Source organism: Carex rostrata, chromosome 1 (assembly GCF_964058835.1).
Source record: "Carex rostrata chromosome 1, lpCarRost1.2, whole genome shotgun sequence".
Classification (NCBI taxonomy): domain Eukaryota; kingdom Viridiplantae; phylum Streptophyta; class Magnoliopsida; order Poales; family Cyperaceae; genus Carex; species Carex rostrata.
Genome location: NC_135918.1, coordinates 16,545,733 through 16,570,669, shown reverse-complemented (window position 1 = coordinate 16,570,669; position 24,937 = coordinate 16,545,733). Strand labels below are relative to the sequence as shown.

Genomic DNA, 24,937 nt, shown 5'->3' with positions numbered 1-24,937 from the left:
GATACTCGAGGAGATTTTTTATTTATTTTTAAATTTGCAATTTGAATTTACTTTTAGTATAATAGGTACTGTATATGTTCTTCAATTCATGGCAATGCATGGTGCAGAGCACTGCATTGTACTACTTATGGCAAAGGCACAAACACTGTTTTAATTCTAGGGGAAATTTCATGTATCCCCTCTAAAGTTTTAATATTATGTATTCCCCCCTCCAAAATTAGAAATTACATATTTATCCTTTAAAATAGTAAGAACTCGCATATGTGTCCAATATAACTCTATAATATACCAAATATATTCAGAAACAGTAAAATAGTAATATTTAATTCACTGATGGATCATTATACCCTTTCTTTCCTCCTTTTCTATCATTTCCCTTTGATATCAGATGCGAGTTTTAAGATTTGTTGAAAATACATTAGTAAAAATTATTGTCTATGTATGTATGTTGAGCACCTTGCTACTCTGTACCGTTCTTTTTTAATTTTGTAGTTTTTAATGACATCATAATTTTCCAACTCTCAAGTATTTCTCTTGAACAAACTAAGAAAAATAACTTCTCTTCCGTTATTTTTCCTGTTTAATTATTTGCTGATATGCTATAGACAGGTACTGAGTTATAAGCAGACTTTTAATTTGTTTGGATGAATTGCTGTTAGTGTGGCCTTGTGGGACAATTTTTGGAATGCAGAGAACAAAGCTGATTGTGTTTAGCACTTGTGCCAGATGTTGCTCCTTGCTAACAATAAATTGTTGTTGTCAATTAAAAACCTGAATTTCTTGCATTAGACCCAATTTCATTTAATAAACTTCATTTATGCCAATCTATAAAGAGAAATTATTCCGGTATCCCAACTCTTAACGACTTTTCATAAAAATAAACTTTTCGTAGAAAGAAAGGAAAAGTTTATTTTTCGATTTCAAAACTTCTATTTCAAATCAAATTTCTCCGCGCATCAGCCCCTCCCAGTGTAGCACAGTTGTGCTACTTGCTTTGCCTTCCGATTTCTCGCTGTGCTATCCCGAAATAATATTTGAAATAATAGATGAACATGAAGAAATAAGAGTTACATATGAAGAGAGGGAAATGGAAATGGAAAAATTAGAGATGCGAAAAATAAAAACTTATTGTGTGTAGTATTAAGACTTGTTGTGGGGAAATTTTACAAACTGCCCCACTTCTGAAAATATTCAAACAAAATACCCTCTTAATTTCTTGACAGAATTCCCTTCTGGGACCCACCCAAGTCAAAATATCCCTTCTCTCAATTTACCCTCTCACTAAATTTACTTTCATTCTGAGATTCTTTCCTTCCCGTCTCTTGGCCTCCCCCAAACTTTTGCTCTGTTCGTTGCTCTTCAAAACCATTCTCTCTTCCACACCACTAGCTCTCTTCTGTACCGCGCCACTGTCACTCCTCCGCATCCCCAGTGTCTCTCATCATCATTGAACGAGAAGATTTAAAACAGGAATTAGTAAAGTCTTGCATTGATACTATTCTCTGTCTTATTAAGATTTCCACCAGAAAGTATGAGCTTAAAAAATGCAAGTACAAAGCTTGATTTGTTGAAACTGAATAAAACTCATGCGGGCGTAAAGTAGAAGAATAGAGAGCACTAGCCTCTTTTCCCTTACTTGATGGCAACATATCACACAAGCTATGTATAAATTTCTTTGAACCTTTTAAGCACAACACACGGGGCCTCCACAGCCATGTCTTTGCAACAATAATACAAGTATAATAAATTCAACTACAAATTTACATACACTTCTCTTCAATTTTGCCTAAATTAGCTCTTCAATCAAGCAAACCCGACTCACTCCACTCCAAGCTGCACACTTGAATAATATTTACAGAGAAGAAAAATCCAAATCTAACAAAAAATTGCCTCTCAAAAGAATCGAGCTTTATGATTTTTTATTTTTACTAAAAGAATACAATACAAAAATAATAAAAAAAGAGGAAAAAAAAAAACAATCTACAATTCCTTATTTAATCCATGTTTTGTACAAGAAAATTTATTTCTGAATTTTGTCTAAGAAATTGTGTTACCTCGACATCAAATGAACTAATCTCAAGCAATGACCTTGATAAATCTTCTACGGAAAACGATACACTGCCTTTTTTGAGAGCAATAAAGTTAAAATTAACGCATACCAGTTACTGGTACAGAAAATGGTACATGTAAGTAACTGTACCAGTAACTGCTATACCACTTTGTGTTACTATAGGGATCCTAGTTCGGTATTTTGTTGGTAAAATTTTGTTAGCAAGAGAGGAAGACTGAGTTAGTGAAGAGGAGAGCAATGCATCAATTCCAACAACGCATTCGGTGGTGCCCCATTTCTCCTCCAACCTCTTCTCAAACACAAGCATAACTGCATAAGCAGATTTCTTGTAGTTGTATCCCCTAATCACCTCTCAATGTGTCGCTTTCTTGCTTTGCCCCAGTTCTGTAGATCTGCTGTACGATCGCGCCACGCCACAGCCGCTATACAGGATGCAGCTGTGACCGCTGCAGTCACAACGTAATGGTGCTTATCATGGTTCCGAAAATCGGCCGATTCCGAGTTGACTCGGAATCGGCGGTGTCCGGGCCGAGTTTTACCCGATTCTCGCACCTAGGCGAGTTTTTCAGTAAAACTCGGATGAACAGTGCTTGACTCGCCCGAGTTTTCCGATTTTCTGGCCGAGTCAAGCCGAGTTACACCGAGTTGAGCCGATTCAGGCCGAGTCACACTAACCTGGACCAAGTCGGCTGTGCTGTCGTAGGTCGAGCAATCGGCGCTGTCGTAGGTCAAGCAATCGGCTGCGCTGTACTGTCCATTCGATTTTAATCGGAGTCCCATTCGATTTTAATCGGCGCTGTCCATTCGATTTCAATCAGCGCAGAAATTTCAGTTGGAGGAGGAGTACGCACGCGGAGAAGGAAATGATAAAGGGGTAAAAGGGAAAATTACAATCCAACCCTCCTATTTTGATCTATAGTCATTACGTTGGATGAAACCAAAACTGCTCTGTTAAAATCTTTACGCTGTGGCCTGTGGCCAAAAATAAATTTAGAAAAATATTTCGCAAAAAAATTATGGAAACGGAAACTGCTCTGTTAAATTCTGTTAAAATCAAATATGGAAATGGAAACATTTAGAAAATTCTGTTAAAATCAAATATGGAAACTGCTCTGTTAAATTTTGTCCCTAAAAAATATATATATATAAAATTAGACATTCAGAAACATAATTGAAAGAATTTTAGAGAGCAAATACATAATTTCTACGTATGGAGTACAACCAGACTACAATTCGAGTAGTAGTCCAGAATTTTATAGCACATACAATTCATATGTTGGATATGAGGATGCTAATAATTCTTAATTTGACACTACATTAATGTCTTTATTTTTTGGCTCTATACAACAATAGCCCCATTCGTATTTTATTACAGAGGACGATGAGATGATCCAGCCAGCTCGACATAGCTTCTGGCAATAAAAATATGTTCTATTTGTAATGTTTGTAATACATTATATAATCAGTGAATTATTTGAGTGTAATATTTTGTCTTAATTAACATAGTTTTTTTACAAATTATTTTTATCAATTTTTTTCTATTTTTTTGCTACAAAACAAGGGTTCTGCCAAAAAAACCCGAGTTACCGATCCGATTCTTCCGATTCCGGCTAATTCATCCGATTCTGATTTGGCGGTCAAAAATCCGATTCCGATTCCGAGTTTCAGAACCTTGGTGCTTATGTCTTGTATATACTTTCAACAAGCTCACTTAGCGCCAATTCATCCAACAAGTCCTCTGTACTAGTAACTGGTATTTTAGACGGTACATAAGAGAGCTAGTGGTGTGGAAGAGATAATGGTTTTGAAAAGCAACGAACAGAGCAAAAGTTTGGGGGAGACCAAGAGACGTGTAGGAAAGAATCTCAAAATGGAAGTAAATTCAGTGAGAGGGTACATTGAGGGAGGGGAAATTTTGACTTGGGTGGGTCCCAGAAGGACATTTTGTCAAGGAATTAAGTGAGATGGTATTTTGTTTGAATTTTTTCACAAGAGGAGCAGTTTGTAAAATTTTCCAGTGGGAAATTTTATATAATGTCATTTATTTTCAAAATATAGAACAAAATATCATCCTTCTAAAATTCTTAACAAAATGTCCTTATGGACCCCATGTTTTCCCTCTCTTCACCTCCCTCCCACTCTTCTCTATTTACTTCCTCTATTCTTTGTTTAAATAAAAAATACAAATGTGATTTCATTTCATTCATAATTTGAATCATTTTTTATGATCATTTTAGAAATAAAAAATTAATTGTAAAATTTTATCTGCTAAAATCAGATTCAAATTTATTACAAGTTTTTCTTAAATAAAAAAATATTATAACTTTGTTTTATCTACGTAAACATAGCAACTTCTTGTATGTTTGATTTAAGAAAAACCTGTAATTTTGTATGTTTACCTGTATGTTTAGGTAGACAATTTTTTACAATTTTATATAGCAACTTTTTTTGATATATTTTATTTTATCTACATAAACATACAAAATTACGCACGTCATTATAACTTTGTTTTCATGAGAATTAATTAAGACTTCAAATTCAATATCTAAAATTTTCCGATATCATTATATTTGTACAAACTCTTGTCCACGCATATGAATACAACATTGAAATATGTCAAATTTTATGTGGTTCAAGAAAATGCAATAAAAGTTATGTCAATTTAATTAGTATTAAAAATAAAAAAAATGGTAGAGGTGTTAAAAGTAGAGAATTTGTATTTTCATCAAATAAACATATATAATATTTGTACATCGAGCTATTTCAAAATATTACGAACAAGAAAGTTTGATACTTTATACGATTGAATCAACGTGGTGAGAAAATTATCTTTGCCAGAGTACAATAAAAAATCTTCAATTAACATATATAAATTTTACGCAAATATCCGAATCATATGTATATCCCGTCATTAATTTATGCGCTACATAATACTTCGCAGAGGTAAGTTCAATTTGACGAACTAAGTGCCTCAGAGTATTCACAAAAGAAAAGACCTACAACCTTTCTTTCTGATTTTAGCAAATAAAATTTTATAATTAATTTTTTTATTTCTAAATAATCAGTTATGAAAGATAAAAAAAATGATTCAAATTATGAATGAAATCACATTTGTATTTTTTATTTAAACAAAGAATAGAGGGGAGTATATTGAGAAGATTGGGAGGGAGGAGAAGAGAGGGAAAACATGGGGTCCACAAAGACATTTTGTTAAGAATTTTATAAGGATAATATTTTGTTCTATGTTTGAAAAAAGAAGGACATTATATAAAATTTTCCGTTTCCAAACTAATGTCGGCTAATTCTTAAAAATTATATGAGTGAGTCTATGATACTATGCATATCATGGGTTGTTACCGTGCTACGGCTCTATATTCGAGTTTTCAAATCCTAACAGTCGATCCGAACCGTTTATTTTGTTGTCCATATTAATATGTGTTTGGAGACCAAATTTTACATTTTTTGAAAAAAAATTACTATTTTTTTAGATATTTAGAAAATCACTTGATCTGAAAATTCTGGACCATCCAAAAACAGTGATTTTCAATAAATCTAAAAAAATAGTAAAATAAATTCAAAAAATGTAAAATTTGGTCTCCAAACACATATTAATATGGAGAATAAGATGAACGGTTCGGATCGACCGTTAGGATTTGAAAACTCGAATATAGAGCCGTAGCACACTAACAAATCATAATATGCATAGTACCATAGCCTCACTCAAATTCTATTGTCCGGTACTCGACAGGATATAAATTTATTACATAGCCCAGGTCAGTTGTTTCCAGTGTCAGAATGAGTGGCCTGTGGGCAGAAGGCCCAACGACTTTGGGCCTCAATGCTAGTTGTTTCCTATAAAACGCTTATATTTGGGTAATTGTGAAGTGAAACTATTCACACGTAGAGATATAAAAAACAAAATTAAAATTCACATGTATATCAAGTAAAATATAATACCGAATAAAATATCTTTCTATATTCTTTGTTAGAAAATATTAGTAAAAAATTATAGAACGATACATTCATTAAAGATATCAATATTTATGCTAAGCAACAGCGTAGTAAACTAAAATTAATTAATTTTTATCTATAAATAAATAATTAAAGTATAATTAAATGACTTTTTATCTTTTATGTGATCAACATCAATCACTTTCCTTTGTGAATACAAAACGTTTTATAAATTTTTACAAATGAAGGAAATAAAATATAATTAATTAGATCTTCATTGGCACATTACTTCTTTATTTTTGTGTCTTTGAAATCCATGTAAAAAAAATCTAAATTAGATTTATTGACAGATATTGTGCACTTTCCTTATTTGCTTCTTTTAATTTGCTTTAATTATGTTGCTCAAACAAGAAAAGCTATGCCATTAATTATACATAATCATAAGAAACTAATAATTAAGCAATTAAAATTTGATATACGTACGTATCACATTTTAATATTTTGCTACCTCCATTAATATTTTTTCATCCTTTAAAATAGAGAAAATAAGTAATGCAGGAAGAATATATAATTAAGCCCACAGTACAAACAATTAATTCTAGCTACTTTGCATTCAAACAAACAATTACTATTTTTTTCAGAATTTTTGAAAATCATTGCTTTACTGAATATTTTATTTTTTTTATTGAATGAAAAGTTGTAATTTTTAAAAATTCTAAAAAAAAAGTAAAAAGTTTAAAAAAAATGTAAAATTTGGTTTCTAAGCACATTTTAATATGAAGACTATGATGAAAGGTTCGAATTGATTATTCGAACTTTAAAAATAAAGATATAAACAAGAACTAAAATACCATCTTCAATTCCCAAAGCAAGTTAGCCCATCTTCTAAATATATAGAAGATTCTTAGGAAACTAAGGAGTCTTAAGTTTGTCAAACACTCGCTCAGTTGCACCTTTGCAAATCTTAAGATCATTTACTTAAGTTTTCTTTTGTCCACTTTTTTAAGCTTGCCCCAATTTTTAAACACCCATTCTATATGGCTTAAGCAATTGAGTTTCCTTAAGAAAACTAAAGACTCAGTTTCTTAAATATTTCTCTTGCTAAAAACCTCTTCCTTAGTGAAGCATAAAATTTAAGCCTACCCATCTTACCGAATAGTACCCTTTATTGCAAATGACATAAAAAAAAATCAAGAGTAACCCAGCTTAAAGATGATCATTGAATAAAAAAATCTATTCTATTATAAAAGAAGAGTAAAAGACCAATATACCCATCACTGCAAATCACATAAAAATCAAGAGTACCATATTTTTATAGGATAACAAAAAATCAATTAATAAGCAAGAACAAAGAAAAGAAACTGAGCAAAATTACCAAATACAACAAGAAATCAATTAATAAGCAAGACAAGAGAAAAGAAACTGAGCAAAATTACTAAATTCAACGAGAGTTCAAACAAACAAGCAAGCAAGCACTAAGTCTACTAGCCTCAAATCTGCCATTAATGGCTAATTAACTCAAAAATCAGTAAAAACAAACGGTTTATATTAATCAAATTCTTTCAAAATGGAAGTGTATAAATTGGCAAAATCTATCCCATGCCATCTTCACCAATCCAAAGATTATCTAGTAGTCTTGCACAAGGTGGTACTTCAAGTCCTAGCAATTTCCTCAAGAAAGAACAGAGCATGTGGGGTCATCTTAAGGAGAACCTGCCTGTGATGTCAGATTTGGATTTTGGTCGAGAGTCGGCAATCATGGTTGGAAAGAAAAGGTGATTTTATTCCCGTGTCTAGAGATGTGTGCTGATTTGAGAAGAAGAAATGAATAGAAAATTATAAAAGATAAAGGTGGGTCTAAGGAGTTACCAGGGTATTTTCGTATGCGAAGTGGGTTTAAGAGCTGCAAAGGAGGCAAATTAGTTAAGGAGCCAGTAGACTCGTCTTAAGAATTCAAACCTAAGGAGTTGCTTTAATTCAGTTTAAAGAATTTGTGTTTGGCTGAATTAAGAGAGATTAAAGTCTAAGAAGGTCCAAGGAGGGAGCACCGAACATGTGCAACTGATTTAGTTGCAGACTATTCTCACGCTTTTATAAATTTATTATATACTGTTTCTGACGCATAGATGAAATTATAAGGAAAGTGCTGCTGCTGAATTAAAAAATCTTTTATATATATTTATTGGGCCATTAAGGCATTGACCTTGACCTAGATACCTTACGAACGACCTCTGTTCATCACAATATATATATAGGAAGGGGACAGGAAATTTACATCATTCCGAACGCGTCAATATTTCAATTTTTTGTTTAAATAGACAGACAGTTTCTCCTTCTCTTAAAATCAAAAAAGGAATCGCCTTCATTCATTTGCATTATCATCATTCAGCCATCACGGATCGATGGGTTTCAAAAGCAACAGTCCATCAGCTCCCGCTAAGTCCCAAGTCCCAACAAGCCGAAGTTCCCTGTGGAGAACAGGATAACCATTGGAAACGTTTTGATTTCCTCTCTACTATCAGCTTTCTTTTTCTTACTTACAATGCAGTCCAAGCCATATGTAGATCAATCGGTAACCCGTGGGACTTGGCATTTGTTATTCCGTGCTATGCCTAGCTGACGTTGCTATTTGTTTGTCTGAAAATACACGAGAATCTCGGTGCAGATGCTCCGATAGAGCACAAACATCAGTTGAAGATTGTCGTTTGGGTTCTAACTACTCTCCTTACCACAACATTTGTATACAGGGTTGCTGAAATCATGCCGTTGAGCTTAAAAATCATCGTCTGGGGAATGTGTGGATCTCTAGTAGTAGCGTGGTTCTACGCATTCTTCATTTTCGACAAGGATGTTAAAGAAGCTAATGGTTTATTACAAACTGGATAATACTGAAGATAATGTAAATAAATTTCATGAGCAGTTAAGCCCAGAAGAGAAGGTTTAACAGAGTGCTGGTGTTGATTATGTAAATATATTCTTTTTTAAAATTAATATGTGAATTTATTCTTTGTTTTTCTGGCAAGTAAATATAAGATTTCACAATTAATGTACTTTTTTTATTGCGAATTGCGATTATATTATATATTCTACATACAAATTACAATAAATCCAAACCGCAAACTATTAAAACTGATTTACTTCACAAGTGATTAATTTACATATAAATTTTTTAGAATTTTGAATTAACTTTGTATAAAGTCAAGTGGTAAAAAAATATTTAAAAAATGAATACACTAAAATTAATTTATAAACCTTCTAATTTGACCGCTTGACTTTATACTAAAATAGTTCGAAAACTTAAAATCTTTGCATGTAATTAATCACTTGTAAAATAGATGGATTTCAACAACTTAAATTTGTCGTTTGAAACCAATATAATATATTTTTGAGTTAAGCTCACTAAACACCTTAGTGAGCTTAAGAAAACCCTAGTTTTACTCATGCATAACACCCTATCAACTTCACATGGAGAGAAAGTCTCATCGACATAGCAAAGGCCAAGTGAGCGTACATGTAGCTAGAGGTGCTACTTTTACCTGATTATCTGGATTTGATCCGGAACCGATTCGGATCCGATTAATTTGGATATGGTATGGTTTAAAAAAAAATAAAAGGTTAAATTATGAGTATGGTTATAAAATTAATAATTTAATATCTAATCCGGATCCAAACCGGAACTGATACTGTAATGGGTAGGATATGGGTTTCATTTAATTATCCGGCCCATAACCGAACCTGACCCGATACCAGTATAAATACCCGATAAAATACATATTAATAACTATTAATATATAAAAATACAACTTTGCATATTAATTTTTGCATAAGCCGTGGTGAGCCAAGTACTTTTTCACAACTTGAATGTGAGAAAATATAATGCAGTCACATATTCACTATGTTTATACACACATATTGTAACACTATGCAAAATATGTAAATGGAATTAATGATTGAAAGTAATATACGAAATGCTTAAAGATATTTTTATAGAATAAATTGCATTTTAGTGTCAAGTATCATTTTATTAAGCATAACATCATATATTTAAGTTACTTTGTCCAATTATATGTTGTTAAGTCAGACAAATTAACTGATACAATAAAGGATTAAACAACTAGTACTAATTATAGACATCTTTTTAGTATTTGGACTAATTTGAAAAGCTTGAAAATTTTGAAGGTTAAATATATAAAATGGAAAACTTAAATTAAAGAAAAAGAAATTGATCAAGGTGGCACCATTGCCACGAGGCATGTGGTGAGTGAAACACCACCTAGTTAGTTCCTTAATTGGGGGTCTTCTCTCCCGTAAAGAAAAGAATGAAAAGAAGAAAAAGAATAAACAGAGGGTTTTCCTCTAATCCCTTCATGTTCCACTTCTTTTATTCTCATATGAATTAAGATTCTTTGATGATTGAACTCTTGAGCTTGATTAGCACATATATATATATGCCGCTTTTGAATTGAGCAAGAAATTAAGCTAGTGATTAGGTGCAACAAGAAAATCTATCGGTATCTTTCTGTCTATTTCCTTTTTAATTTAATATGATATGAAGATTTGGAACTCGTTAAACCACTCAAGTGCATAGCTTTAATTTCTATAATGATTGAAATGAAACGAAAATTTATTTAATCTTGAAAGTGATGAATTTATTTTATGGATCATTCTTCTTATTCTTTTACCGAATCTGAATTATATAATTAATTGAATTCTCGATTATGGATATAAAGCTTAAACCTTAAAATATTATAAGGTTAAATTAGAGATTAGGAAATTTGTGAGTTATAAGAAAATTTGTTTAGCTGATTCATATGGGGTTCTGAACCACAATTATTGAAATATGATATTATTTGATTTTAATTGATTAGACTGGAAATTGATACAGATTAATTAAAGAATTATGACAAAATAATAAATACATAATGTCATTAATCAACCATAAATTGATTACTACTATATGTATATTGTTTCGTAATGATAATTTATGAGTGTTAATCGAGAATATGTAATTATGCTATAGGCATATATACTGTGGAATGAGACTTGACAGGACTGTTCGGAACAACTGATATACAATGATTGATCGCTCTATTTGCCCTACAATATCAGGTGCGAGGTTATTGGATTAGTCTGAGATTCATAACTAGGAATTAAATCGTTAAATCGTAACTCGCTGTGCATTTTGAATATTTGATTGACTGCATTGATTGAACTGTTGCATCATATGCATAGCCCAATACAACTGGAACTGAATTACAGGTAAATCTGTTGACTGTCATGTTGATATTGTTTATCGATTGGTTTATTCTTATTGCAAATGATTGATTGAGACCACAGTGATTGAATTGAATGAATATTGAATACTGAAATCCTTGAACCTCCATATAGTGGAGAAAAAGGATTATTATACGTAAAGTCTAGCTAGCTAATAGACTTTACTCCAGGACCCTTATGCGCATATGGTGAATGGCCCCAACTGAATCCAGTACCGGTTGGATAGGGGATATTGAATAAATGTGAATTGTGACTGTAAGACTAATGAACTGTGGTAACGTCTTATCATTGATTTTCTTTCTGATAATGACAGTATTGTGATATTGATTTCGTACTGTTTCCGTTAATCAGGTGTCAGGATATTTAGAATGGTATAAGCCCTGACACGACAGATACATGTATGATATCTTTCAGTGTTACCAGACTAGAAATTGTAAAGTTAAGAAACCAAACGTTACCAGACTTAGTAGTTATAAAGATTAGGTCCCAAACGTTACCTAACTTTATGGTTTAAAAGATTTTGACCCAAACCATTTATTCTGATAAGATTCCTAGAGTTCTGATTTATTTATCTAATTTTTGTCATTCAATTGGATACTGTTATTGAGCATTTGCACTCGTCATTATAGAACTGAACTGATAATTTCTCATGCGGTGATTTCATTCTGAATATGGATTTCCTTCGAATCCAATAATCTGAGTGGCAATCAGCACTGAGAAATAATTTATTATTTCTCACTCATTTCCCCTTGTGGGTTACAAGTTTATTATACGAAGATAAAGAGCGCTTCTGGGTAATTGACAGCAAGGCCACCTAAAGGTATGAGATTTGGGTTTATTATATCTGACAGGGTGCAGAGAATATATCTCTAGCATCATCCACTATAAAATGTCAGATAATTATTGTAAATAAATTGGGATGTGGCAAAAATAATGGATGCTATTGGCAATGCATAAAAAGATTCATGCCTTGTGTTGAGTAAATTGAATGATAAAATGATGCGGCTGCATCGTCGCACCTCCGGATCGGGGGTGTGACACATATGGATACCAAATTTATTCCTTCCGTAACAGTCGCATTAATTTTTTAAGTAAAATTTATTGCTATGAATACATCTTTTAGTATTTGCCTTAACATCCTCTGCATAATAATGAAAATTTATTGCTCTTATTGATATGTCATTTCTATAAATCATTAGTATTTCATTCATAGATTTTTTGAACTATAGAAAAGGAAATCGTCATCTCTAATATTTTACTTTCTAAAAATTATATCTCTTCTTCAACCATAGAGTTATTTTTTTTATTGTGTTATGTAGTATGATATATTTTATTATTTATGAACAAAATCAATAGTATATTTTTTATTTTGCAGTAGTTTTGAATTTATATTATAATGATTTATGATATGTGATGTTTAAGAAATTATTATATTTAAATGTAAATGATTTTTCAAATGCTTTGGAGTTGTGATATATACCCGCTCCGGATTTGGAACCGCTCCGTATTCGAACCGGACCCAATAATCTACAAACAAGTTATGGGTTTCTATCTACCCGGAACCGAAAGAATGGACCCGAAATATCTTCGGGTATTTAGGTTTCCAGATGCGGACCTGACCCGATTTGAAACAAATAAGTATATGGATCGAAATTCGGATCCGAACACTTTTAGGGTACGGGTCCAAATATAATAGTATCCGGACCTGACTCGACCCGATAGCACCTCTACACGTAGCAAAACTTCAGGTATAATGCCTTAGCTTATTGAAATACCATGTGTTCATGTGTTGTTGGTGTGTCGTCTTAGGTATAAGTTCTTAGTAATGTTTTTATAATTAAACTTTATTTTAAGATTACATTACTTACGAATTATTTGACCTCCAGGTACTTTGATGAAATTGTCTATGTAAATCTCTACTGCTCATGTCATTCAGACACTTATTAATATATGGAGTGTGTGTATGTATGTATGTCCAAAAAAAAAAAAGAACGCATAGATGTAACACTGTAAAAAAAGAGCGAGGCAACGATGTTTTGTACTTTGAGAGATGACACTGATGTAACACTGCAAAAAAAAAAAAAAATGAGCGAGGCAACAATGTAACACTGCAAAAAAAGAAAAAAAGAAAAAAAGAAAAGAAGAAAAGAAAAGGCAATGATGTTTTGGAAAATGAATGAGGGCACCGATGTAACACTGTAAAAACACAGTGAAGCAACAATGTTTTGAAATTTCGGAGATGGCACCGATGAAGCCCAAGCGTTGGGGCTATCAGAATATTTTTTTCAAAATTTGGAATTTGAAATTGAAAAAAGTTTCAATTTGAAAAAAATTGAGTGCTACACGCCTTCTGTTAGGCAACCATCTTTTCGGACAAAGTACGGAGATAGGGATACTGTAGCACTACAGTATATCTACAGTAAAAACATAATTACGTGTAAAATGCAAATATGCATATATTAGATTTTTTTTTTTAAATGGAATTCATTTAAATTATTTCAACGGAACAAGCCTTTTTTGGTTAGATTTTTGAAAATTAGCCTCCACCGATCCCTAGATCGGTGCAGCAAAAAAAACCCAACCTACACTGGTCCTAGGGACTGGTGGAGTCAATTTTTACTCATTTTCGCATCCGGAAAAGCATTGCCATAGAAAATCAATATTTTTTCTACACCGATCCTACGGATCGGTGTAGGGTTCTTTTAAATAGTCAAATGAATCCCCGTGTAAGCCCAGTGTTAGAATGTAACTCAAATGAATCAATTAGTATCCAAATATTGATTTTCTGTGGACCGAATCAATTTACAAATACGAAGTTAGAATAGTTATCAAATAAATCCACTTCAAATAGCTTGAACGGTCCACAGAAAATCCTAAACCTACACCTAGCTTCAAATAGCTTAAATGGTACTCAAATAAATACAGTTCAAATAGCCCCGTGTTGATAAATCCTAAACCTACACCGGTCCACAGGACCGGTGGAGATGTTTTTTGAAGCTACACCGATCCTATGGATCGATGGAGGTTTTGGTGTGGCCTTTGGTGCAGTATATCTGTGGCTGGTGCAAAACAGGCTCCACCGGTTCTTAGGACCAGTGTAGATTAGGTTTTTTTTGCTCCACCGATCCTAGGGATCCGTGGAGGCTAGTTTTCGAAAATCCATCCAACCAAGACTTGTTCCGTTGAAAAAATTTAAAGGAATTCTATTTAAAAAAAAATCCATATATTATATACACACAGCCAGGTCAGTTGTTTCCTATGTCAGGATGACAGTACCCTGGAGGCCCAATGTCGGTGGCCCAAGGCCCAAATTTTGATCCATGAGCAAAGAGCGGAATTCTTCCAAACTTCCCTATATAAAACGCTTCTGATCATCCCTAAAGTAACTCACAATTTGATTTTCGATTCAGACCGTCCGATCAAAATCCGAGCCAATCAGGAATGAGATAGAACGGTCCAGATTAAAACTCAAAATCTGAGGTACTTTAGTATTATAAATAACATATCCGTGTGGTGCTCTTCAAAAGAAATTGATTCCTCCCCCTCAAATCAAAGGGTTTGTTTTACTTTCATTTAAACGAAATGAGAAATTAGGAACAAATTAGGGAGATGGAGAAACTACCGTGGGATTGCACAGCAGATGCTGATGCCACGTGGCATGGTTTCCTTCCGTCGATCATTCCTGCCTCTAAGAAAGAGCTTCATTTCGGACATGACTAATCCACGGTGGAGAAATGGTAATAATCCTTTTATTTGATCTATGTTTTTGTTGGTTCATCGATTCTTTTAGATTTCTTTTGTTAAATTTGGAATGTAATGCATAAGCATGTATTAATTACTTAATCAAAATTTCAAAAGGGGCATCACTGTATCTGTCTCAGTACCCAGTAAAACCTATTGTGTTATTACCAGTTCAGCATATACTACTTAGAAATATATACCAATTGCTTGCAATTCAATAAAATACATACCAACTACTCAATCTCATGAAATTTTTTACTCCAATCCGCTAATTAAATTCAAATGAATTCCACAAAAAAAAAATCATGTAGTATTGTGGTTCTCTATTGAATTTAGCACATTAGACTTAAAACGAACGATCACAAACAATTCATGAGATATTTTTTCTGTTTGCAAATCTTATTGTTAGATATTTTCTTACTGAAATTAAGTTAGAAAGTCCGATAATTTAATTATTTCTTGCCATGATCACAATCTAATAATCAATTTTGTAATCTATCCATTTAAAGCTATATCTTCTTTTGACCAAGGCAAAATATTAGCCTCTGTATTAGCATCTATAGAATTAATTCAACCATGCGTTATATCAGCCGCTTAGCACATCTAAATTTGTTATGTTTAAACAAAATAAATTTCCTTTTACAAACAAAATATAAGACAAATTTGAGATGTGTTATCAAGAATAAATTTCCTTTCACAAACAATAATCCTATAAAGTGCTGAGAGAGGTTCTATACTTCTATTGCCTCTTCCCTACCTAGCTCTGAGGAGAGGAATCTTGGCACAACTTGGAAAATATACATCCGATGATTCATGCACGAGGACTACCTCAAAATCCACTTTTCACAACTCCGAGTAACTTCTTTTTATTAATTTATTAAAAAATTATAATTCAATTTTACTTGATCACAATTCTAGTTTTAGAGCTGCTCTCAATTCAAAATAGTTGGCCTTTCTTATATCCCCTTCATTTTATTTTGCAAATTTTAACTTAAAGTTTATCATGGGCCTTTCTTTAAAAGATGAAGTGACCATTTTACCCTTTAAATTGGGAAGTAATATAATGGGATAGAATAGATCTTCTCCACTCTTTTCTAGGGTTTTCTTCGATTAAGTGCTTCTTTCTCAAAACATGTTCCTGCGATCTGGAAAGCACGTCGATTCCGAATCTCCTATTGGTAAGATTTTGTGCTGTCATGATTCTTTAATCCTTAAAATTTAATATTTGTGTAAAATAGCAAAAATAATATAATTTGAACTCATAATTCAAGCCAAAAAAAGAAAAGTAGAAATTGTCAAATGTGAGAAGAAAACAATCTTGAGGAATTACAATCAATTACTGCAAGACTGCATCTCACATTTGCTTTCTCTCACTACTCCGCGCGGCGCATGCGTCTTATCTTCCGTGTCCCCTACCTTTCGATCAATGGTGGATTCAGATGCCACTTGGCAGCGGTTCCTACCATCAGATTATGCCTCTTTCCTATCTCATGCCATAGTGCCAATAGAGCATGCCTCGAAAAAGGAGCTTTTCTTTCGACTCTGTGATCATCCTGTGCCAATTTATGGGGGCAAAATGGTAATATTATATTTGATATCAGTTGTTTTTTTGAAGGGACGTCAGACAGTTGGGGGCTCTGGTGAAAACAATATTTTATTGTACAATTTTGTCCATTTTTACAAAAAATTGTACACTTGGCCCTTGTTGGATATGAATTTGTCTAATTGAACCAACAAATATATTCATTTATAAAAATATCTTGTCTAATTTCTATTTTAAATAATTATGAAATTTCAATCCTTCGGTGGTAACTTCTCTTGTTTTATCCATGATTTTTTTTGTTAGAATTTCTTGTAGGGTTATTAGTTATTTTATTTATTCATGTTCAGTTGACTATATTGTTTATAATTTGGGGATACCTAGGCTTTTGGATTGGAGAAATCAAGTGGAGCAAAGTGTTTCACGATTTCGGCTCGAGCAATGAGCATGTCATTTATTGATAGCAATTGCCTCTGGAAATGGGTCCCTCTCTTTAATTCAAGGTTTCCTTTGTTTTTTTTACCTACATTTTCCTCTCTTGATTTGGGGTAGGGTTGAAAACTTGAAATGCTCCATTGTTTTTGTGCTCCAATCATACCGCACATATTTATCTCTGTTTTCAAAATCCAAACAGTTGATCTTAACTGCTCAACAAGTTATCCATATTAAAGACAATTTTTTTTTTGTGGGTAATATTACTATTTTTTCAAATAGGTACAAAATCTCTATTTTTGGATGGTTTAGAATCTTATGAAAAACAATGATATTGTACTTATCTAAAAAATAGTAAAAAATTTCCAAAATATATAAAATTTGGTCTCGAAGCACATTTTAATATGGTGATCATGTTAAGCTATTTGGATTAACTGTTAGGAATTAAAACAAAGATAAGGATGTGAGGCATGATTGAGGCATTTGAATCCTACTCTTTTATTTGGTAGATAAAATCATAGTCTATAAGTTAAATTAGCTTACTTTTGATAATCCTTTAATTTATAGGTTCTCAGAAGCCGTTCAGCTCTGCTTCAATAGCTTTTTAAATAAAGATGCTATGGCATTTAGTGGTAGAATTGCAACCAAAACCCTCTCGGCAGAGACTACATATACAGCATATCTCATCTACCGGTGCACATATTATGAATTTCGAACTTGCATCCCCGCCTCATTTCTAGAAAGCAGTGTTGAGATAGGTATGGTGAATGCATATAATATAGTGTGCTTGCATCCTAAATGCAACTTGAGATCTGACGTGGAATGGCCCATGCGAAGAAGAGATCGCTGGATGGAAGTGAAGGTAGAGGAGTTTTATGTAAAAGGTGGTGAGGATGAAAAGGTGAAAATTAAATTGCAAAAATCTGAAGGCGATGAGATACCTTGTATACTCCTCTTAGGTATGGAAATCAGGGCTAATAGTGTTGATTCAATGATCCGTAAAACCTGAATTCGCTATGAATTAGACTTTGATTTAGTAAAATTGGACCCAAAATTTGTAATGGTAATTGCAATTTAAAGGATAAATAGATGCTGTCCTTTGCAACAAAATTATCTTTGATTTGCAATTGATGCTTGCGTTTTTCTTTTCTTTTCCTATAGTTTGTTGGAAGTTATCCGTCTTGATCTTGGTTTATTTGAACCACTAATCAAGTAGATCAAGCCTAAACCATATATATTGATAGATAAGGGCTAATCAGCATAATCTGATTCAACACTTTGGGATATGACTAAATTACTTCCTCAGGAGAATTTTTTTAAAAAAAGAAAAACTGAGCAGTTCAATAACTGATTTGTAACACTTTTTTATGCATTTTTTTCTTAATCTGGGATTTCAGTTTCTTAATTTTTTTTTTTTTACTATCATTTCAAAATGGGTTTTCAGGGTCAAAGCTATTAAATATAACATATATTTGACAGATGATAGCTTCTGCTCACAAAATTATTAAAATTACAAATCAACATTTAAAAATTATTCCTTCACTGAGAACACTACTGAATACATTTATGAAGCATGACATTTTTTCAAATGTATTGGACATATTAAATAGTATTAAACTCCTCAATGAATGAATGCATTTGCATATTCTAAGATAAGTCTAGAACACCAAATCGTCTTTTTTACAAAAAAAAAATGTCTAAAGTTATAATTATAATTATGTTTTAACTCATTTACAACATATAAATCCATGAACACAGAATCCATTTGATTGAGTTTGGTAACACAATTGAGTAGAAATGAAGGTAACCTGTTATGAAACCAGTTGATTTGGTTTATATAAAATTTGGAAAGATCAAGGGCATTTTTGTGGGTATAGGACTTCATAGTCAAGTAATGACAATATGGTCCCCGTTTAATCTGAAAATTAATTTTTATCTCTAATGACTTAATGAATACCAAATTTGCCAAGTGTGTCAAACTAAACAAAAGCTAAAAGCAAAATTTAAAGAAAGATATATGGTTGATATGGTTGTTATTTTGTAAAACGAAAATTAATCATATATATGGTTGATATTGTTTAATTCTAGTATTGCTATAAAGGTTCTGAACTAATTATATAATTTAAATTCCATATAGTCTAAATAAAGAAAAAAATATATGTTGTTTTCTATTAATTTCCTCCAAGATCTCAAACAGATTTTAATTAGCATAGTCAAGAGAAATAACAAATATTGTTTTGCAAAAGAAACAATGTAATATGGTACTATATGTGCTAACTGAAAATGTGAGAAAGAGAATAATTTCATACATAAAATTGTTTGCTCATGTTTTTATCAGCTCATATATCATGTTATTTGTATCTGATCATAAATAAAGAGTGTATATGATCATCCTAACCGCCTACACTAAACATGATTTTGTAGCCATGCAAGTTTAATTATATGCTTATTGTTAATAATCGGTAATTATCATCCAAACTAGAATTAGCAAATGCAACCTATTCTTACAATATAAAATTAGGAGGGTTTAAATGCCTCCACCATGTCTCCATTTTTAAACACTTTAATGACTCAAAATTTAAAACATAAAAGTCAAAACAAAACCGTTAGATTTTCTTTTTTTTTAGGAAACAAGAGGGGTCAAGCCCCACTTTATATTAACCATAATTGGTTACAGGTGTGAAGTTCTCAGATTGATAACCTTGTGCTGCATGTAAAATCGTTAGATATGATATATTTCATTTTATCTATGCATGTGTAAAAAATTATCATATTTCAACTTTGTTGTGTTTGTCATCAACAACTCGCAAAAATGTACTGATGTGGATAATTTATTGACGTTCATTTTTGAACTTATTGATTCACATAAAAACAAAATCAAAATTTAATATTTTTTTATGAGCACGTAGTGAAAATCATATAGATCACATCTAATAGTTTTTTTTTATGTTTATATTTTAAATTTTGAGTTATTAACATTTTAAATATAAAGGCATAGTGGAGGTACAAAAAATGAAGGTATTTGTACGCTTCTCATATAAAATATACCCATAAGTTACATGATATGAACAGGGATGTAAATACGTGTTGTGATCAAGTCAGATTTTTATGTTATCAAATTCAAAAGGACGATAATAACAAGTCAAGTTTGGTCACTGATTTATTGACTTTCATTTAATGACATTGGATGATCTCTGATAATCATAACCGTCAATTCAAGATCTGATGATTCGGTGAATCCTCAATGTTAAAATCACACAGTTATGGTAAGATTAAATAAATAGCCTTCAAAGACAAATACTTTTGGGTATTTCGTAAATTTCCTCAAAATTGGTTAAAATTGGGGAAAAAAGCAGCAATTTACATTAATAAAACATCATAATATATATATATATATATATAATAAATTGTTCTTCTATACAAAGACAAAAAAAGAAGAAGCATAATCCCCTGACACCATATCTCAACAATAACACAATGTCAATTTTTTACCGACACAACTGTTCAGAGCGTCCCAATAATTTTTTTTTTTTTTTCAGCATGTCTAGCTACCTCAAAATGTTTATATTTTGGAAGAAAACTAATCCTTGGAAAATAAATGAGGTTGTCATTTTCAGATAATGACAAGAGAAGACTTTGACTAAGTCAACTAAGAAAAAGTCAAGAAGACGTTGACTAAGTCAACTAAGTCAAAGTCAAGAATACTTTAAGTAAACTAAGTCAAAGTCAAGAATTCTCTGGTGTATTTTAACTGTCCATTTTAATCTGAACTGTCATATGGGTTTATTCTTTGGTTATATTTTCTTGGAAGGTGATGTGAAGTTTAGAATAATTATGGTAAAGGCTAAAGAAACACTTTTGTACATGACAATTAGAAAAGACCTTGACTTAGGTGAACTATATATCTTTTAAGCCCAAAGAATACTTATGTTTACAATAACATGGAATTATTCACCAGAAAACCAGACTAAAGTCATGGGAAAAAAACTATAGCTTACCTTTTTCTAGCATCTATGCTTTATTTCCCTTGTGAAATTAAATTAGAGTCCTTTTCCACTATATATGACTTGCATCCATGAGAATTCTTAAAAGTTAATGTTGAGATTTTTATTTTTATTTTTATTTATTTTTTCTTTTTTTTTATGAATTCTATCCTAGATTTAAGTCATGCTTTGGGTAGTGAAAAAGATGCATATCATTTAAACTAAACAACCTTCTTTATGATATTTTTTTCAAAATTGTAGGGCCTAACCACTTATCTTTCAATATCCCAGTCAAGGTCAGCTAAGTCCCCAGTATGAAGTGAACTGTACGCTATAGTCATTCCGTGGAAAATTATTTAAGAGGTTGCAAGAATAGCATGTATGTATTCTTCTGTCTTCTCCAAAGTTTAGAAATAGTAAGCCTATAACATAATATCTCAGTTGGTTCCACCTTTAATGGCTGTTTCAGTACTGGCTTGTTTTTTTTTCATTTTCTTCCTTCCCTGCTTCTCCAACTCATGTAATACTACACTTCCATGTGATCCTTCTATTCAAATTAAGCCTCCTTTCTACCTTCTGTCAGATTCTATGAAGGACCCTAGATGCCAACTGGGTTCTATACAGATTGAATGTGGCAATAATATCCCAATACTCTTATTGAAAAGTTCGTACTTCCTATTGGAAAGCATCTCATATGGCAACAACACCATTACGGTTCAAGATCTTTACCTTAGTAGTTCTTTTAATAAATCTGGCTGTGGTAATCTTTATTTTAATTTTTCTAGTCCTGTCAATAACTTCCACTATGACAACTATGAGTTATTGAATAGTAGTTTTTCTTCTGTGAGATGTACTAACCATCCTAATCAGATAGAATCACCACCCAAGATATTTGGAAAGGATTACAAACTTAGCTACTCGCCGTCTCTTGATGAAGATGATAAATCTCCGAAGAATTGCTCGAGGCCCCATAGTTCCCTTAATCAATCTTTTGAGTACATTTTGTCATTCAAAAATGACAGTTCAGAGCTTTCTCTACTATCAGCTAATTACTCAGGTGAACTTGTTGCACGACCCGGTTGCTTTGCATACTCGACAGAGGTTTCTGATCATGAAGATAGAAACTCGACAGAGGTTATCAATCATGACGATTTTAAAGGTTAGTAGCTTGCATATTTAATCAATTTATCCTGTTAATTTTCTTTTTAATCTTTTTGTAAATTATGGACATGTCCATTTTCTGTGTAATTTGTCTTTCCCCTTTGGCACAAGTAACTAATATGGTCTTGACATAACAGCTATAATAGAGATAATATGCGATACTTTTGACTAATAAAGTAATTCAAGCCTATGACTCTTCAAAATTATTACAATAATAGCTAACCTTCTTTTTTCTTTCTAAAATTTCCCTTTGAATGTTTTCTGGTCTTAGTTTCATGTGAAAAATTCTCAAATTTTCCCATACCTTAATTTTGAAAAGGATGGCTACCTTTTTCCTGTAGTCAATTATTCTGTTCCCTTTTAAAATCAAATCAAAAGCCTTTTACTTCGTTCGTAACTCAATGTTTTAGCATAAGAATTCTATAAGATTTTACCTCTAGTACTGGTATTCTCTCTTGCTTATCATCAGTCTTTGCAGTTATGATTTATTTACTGGCGGTACTGGTAGCAAATTTTTGTCAAGGTCCTTGTCAAGCAATGAGAAATTATTTTAGGTTATAGGAATAGCACATAGGTATAACTTCTGTTTCCCTCCCCCTGCTTCCCAATCTCATGTCAAACTACACTTTCTTATAATAAATCTAAGCCTAATTGCTTTGCTAACAGCACACTGGTTATAGCTTGTGATCAACAGAGTAAAAAGACAATAACTTACTGACATGTTATTTAGTTATATTATTTTTCCTTCTTTGCTACTTAACTGTATTTAAATTATTTCAGTTATTGTACTTCCAAATTTTATTTGCTTTCACTCCACTGAAAAGAATGTATGAAGTCTATCTAAATTGAAGATCCATTTGTGACATTTCTTTCTTTATCCATATTGCAGAGAAGCACTCTCAATGGAGAATCATCATAATAGGCAAGTATCACTTCTCTTTTAGTTTTAGACTAAACTAAATATACGAGTTGTCTTTACCATTTTTTACATGATGTTATGAATCTTTCAATACGACCCTTATGTTTTGCACCTTTCATGTTACTACCTTTAACTCTTTTGGATGCAAATTAATTAATACTTTGATATTCTCAATTGAAATAAAGAAACTTTAGCATGGTTGTCTACGAAACTTCAATAAACCTCTATACATGGTTGCTTACGGAATGTTGAAATTTTAAACATTTTATTACCCTTTGATACGATTCTCACTTTGATTTGATTACCATTCAGGATGCGTTGTGGGATTCGCAAATGTGCTTGCATTTGGTGGTTTGTTACTTCTCTTCTACAAACGCAAGAAACAGAGATTGATCTCATCATCGTCAAAGCTTCTTGTAGAAAGAGAAGTTTCTGATCAATACTTTCATGACCCGGAGATAGTTGGGTCTGAATACACTCAAATTTTCTCTTACGAGGAACTTCGGGAGGCAACTGAAGGGTTTAGTAAATCAAAAGAGCTCGGTAATGGAGGTTTTGGCATTGTATATAAAGGTAATTAAATACTATGACTTGTAATAATATAAGGTAATGTTTTATATTACCTATTCAAAAAAATGTAAGGTGAATGTTTTGGCTTTTTTATTCAACATTGATCTCATTCATTATTATTATTATTTTTCTTAAATGCTTTCTCAACTTTTTGAATTTTTTTTATTATTTTGCAGAAAAATATCTCTATTTTTAGGGCTTGATTTCTGTTGGAGCACTTATAATATTTTACAAAAAATGGATATTAATGAGGTTGTTAATCAGTGACTAACAATTAACAATGGAAAATTATTTAGGGAAACTCAAAGATGGACGCACAGTCGCAGTAAAGCTCCTTTACAAGAACAACTACAAAAGCATCAGGCAATTTATGAACGAAGTCGAAATTCTATCCGGTCTCCACCACCCAAATCTTGTTACCCTCTATGGCAGCACTGCAAGCTCCAACCGGGAGCTGCTTCTTGTCTACGAGTTTGTCTCCAATGGCACTGTTTATGATCACCTCCACGGGCCCCGCTCTAGTGAGAATGCATTAACTTTGTCAGTTCGCCTATCAATTGCTATCGAGACGGCGAATGCTCTTGCGTATTTACACGCAGTTGAGCCCCCGATAATTCATCGAGATGTCAAGACGAAAAATATATTACTAGATGATGGTTTTCATGTCAAGGTTGGCGATTTTGGTTTGTCGCGTTTGTTCCCATTGGATGTGACTCATGTTTCGACGGTTCCTCAGGGTACGCCTGGGTATGTCGACCCGGTGTACCACCAGTGCTATCATCTTACTGACAAGAGCGACGTGTATAGTTTTGGGGTTGTTTTGATGGAGTTGATTTCATCAAAACCGGCTGTAGATATGAGCAGGAGCAAAGATGAGATCAACCTTGCTAATATGGCATTAAACAAAATACAGAGGTGTCAGTTGGATGATTTGGTGGACCCAGCTCTCGGGTTCAGTTCAAATTGGGACGTGCGGTGCATGGTTTCATTGGTTGCTGAGCTGGCATTTCGATGTTTGCAACCTGATAGGGAAATGAGACCATCTATAAAGGAGGTTTTGGAGACACTGAGAGTGATAGAGAAAGGTGACTATAAGGAAGATAAAATGGTTAAAGAAAATATGATACAGGAAGAAACTTATCTGTTAAAGTGTGAAACAAATATTTCTTCTGATAATATGACTGATAGTTGGAAGACTAGCTCTGGGACAACTAATACTAGCGGATAAGGTACTAACAATTTTGCTGTTCAATTACAACTAGGGGGGGTTGTATATAAAAATAGAAAAAGTATTC

At 32.5% G+C, this 24,937-nt stretch overlaps 2 protein-coding genes and 1 long non-coding RNA gene across 4 annotated transcripts; 2 read left to right on the top strand and 1 right to left on the bottom strand.

Annotated features, from left to right (window-relative positions):
- Positions 1–7,481: 7,481 nt before the first annotated feature.
- LOC144551446 (uncharacterized) lies at positions 7,482–8,054 on the bottom strand. The gene is made up of 2 exons (XR_013510827.1): positions 7,892–8,054; positions 7,482–7,815 (listed from the first exon to the last, which is right to left on the bottom strand). It is a non-coding gene; the product is annotated as an uncharacterized LOC144551446 (long non-coding RNA).
- Positions 8,055–15,767: 7,713 nt separating this feature from the next.
- Positions 15,768–18,127, top strand: LOC144551305 (putative F-box protein PP2-B2). 2 transcript variants are annotated; one of them, XM_078299333.1, is made up of 5 exons: positions 15,771–16,215; positions 16,309–16,616; positions 16,962–17,080; positions 17,577–17,767; positions 17,847–18,127. In XM_078299333.1, exons 1-5 carry the CDS (start codon positions 16,170–16,172, stop codon positions 17,867–17,869), a joined length of 687 nt encoding a protein of 228 aa, XP_078155459.1. In that variant the 5' UTR covers positions 15,771–16,169; the 3' UTR covers positions 17,870–18,127. The 2 variants fall into 2 exon arrangements, with proteins under 2 accessions (XP_078155391.1, XP_078155459.1); XM_078299265.1 differs by having other exon boundaries at positions 15,768–16,215; positions 17,577–18,127.
- Positions 18,128–21,321: 3,194 nt separating this feature from the next.
- Positions 21,322–24,907, top strand: LOC144561215 (LEAF RUST 10 DISEASE-RESISTANCE LOCUS RECEPTOR-LIKE PROTEIN KINASE-like 1.1). Its single transcript, XM_078310324.1, has 4 exons — positions 21,322–22,151; positions 23,043–23,075; positions 23,385–23,645; positions 23,939–24,907. The coding sequence occupies exons 1-4, from the start codon at positions 21,449–21,451 to the stop codon at positions 24,868–24,870; spliced, it is 1,929 nt and encodes a 642-aa protein (XP_078166450.1). The 5' UTR covers positions 21,322–21,448; the 3' UTR covers positions 24,871–24,907.
- The last annotated feature ends 30 nt before the right edge of the window (positions 24,908–24,937 follow it).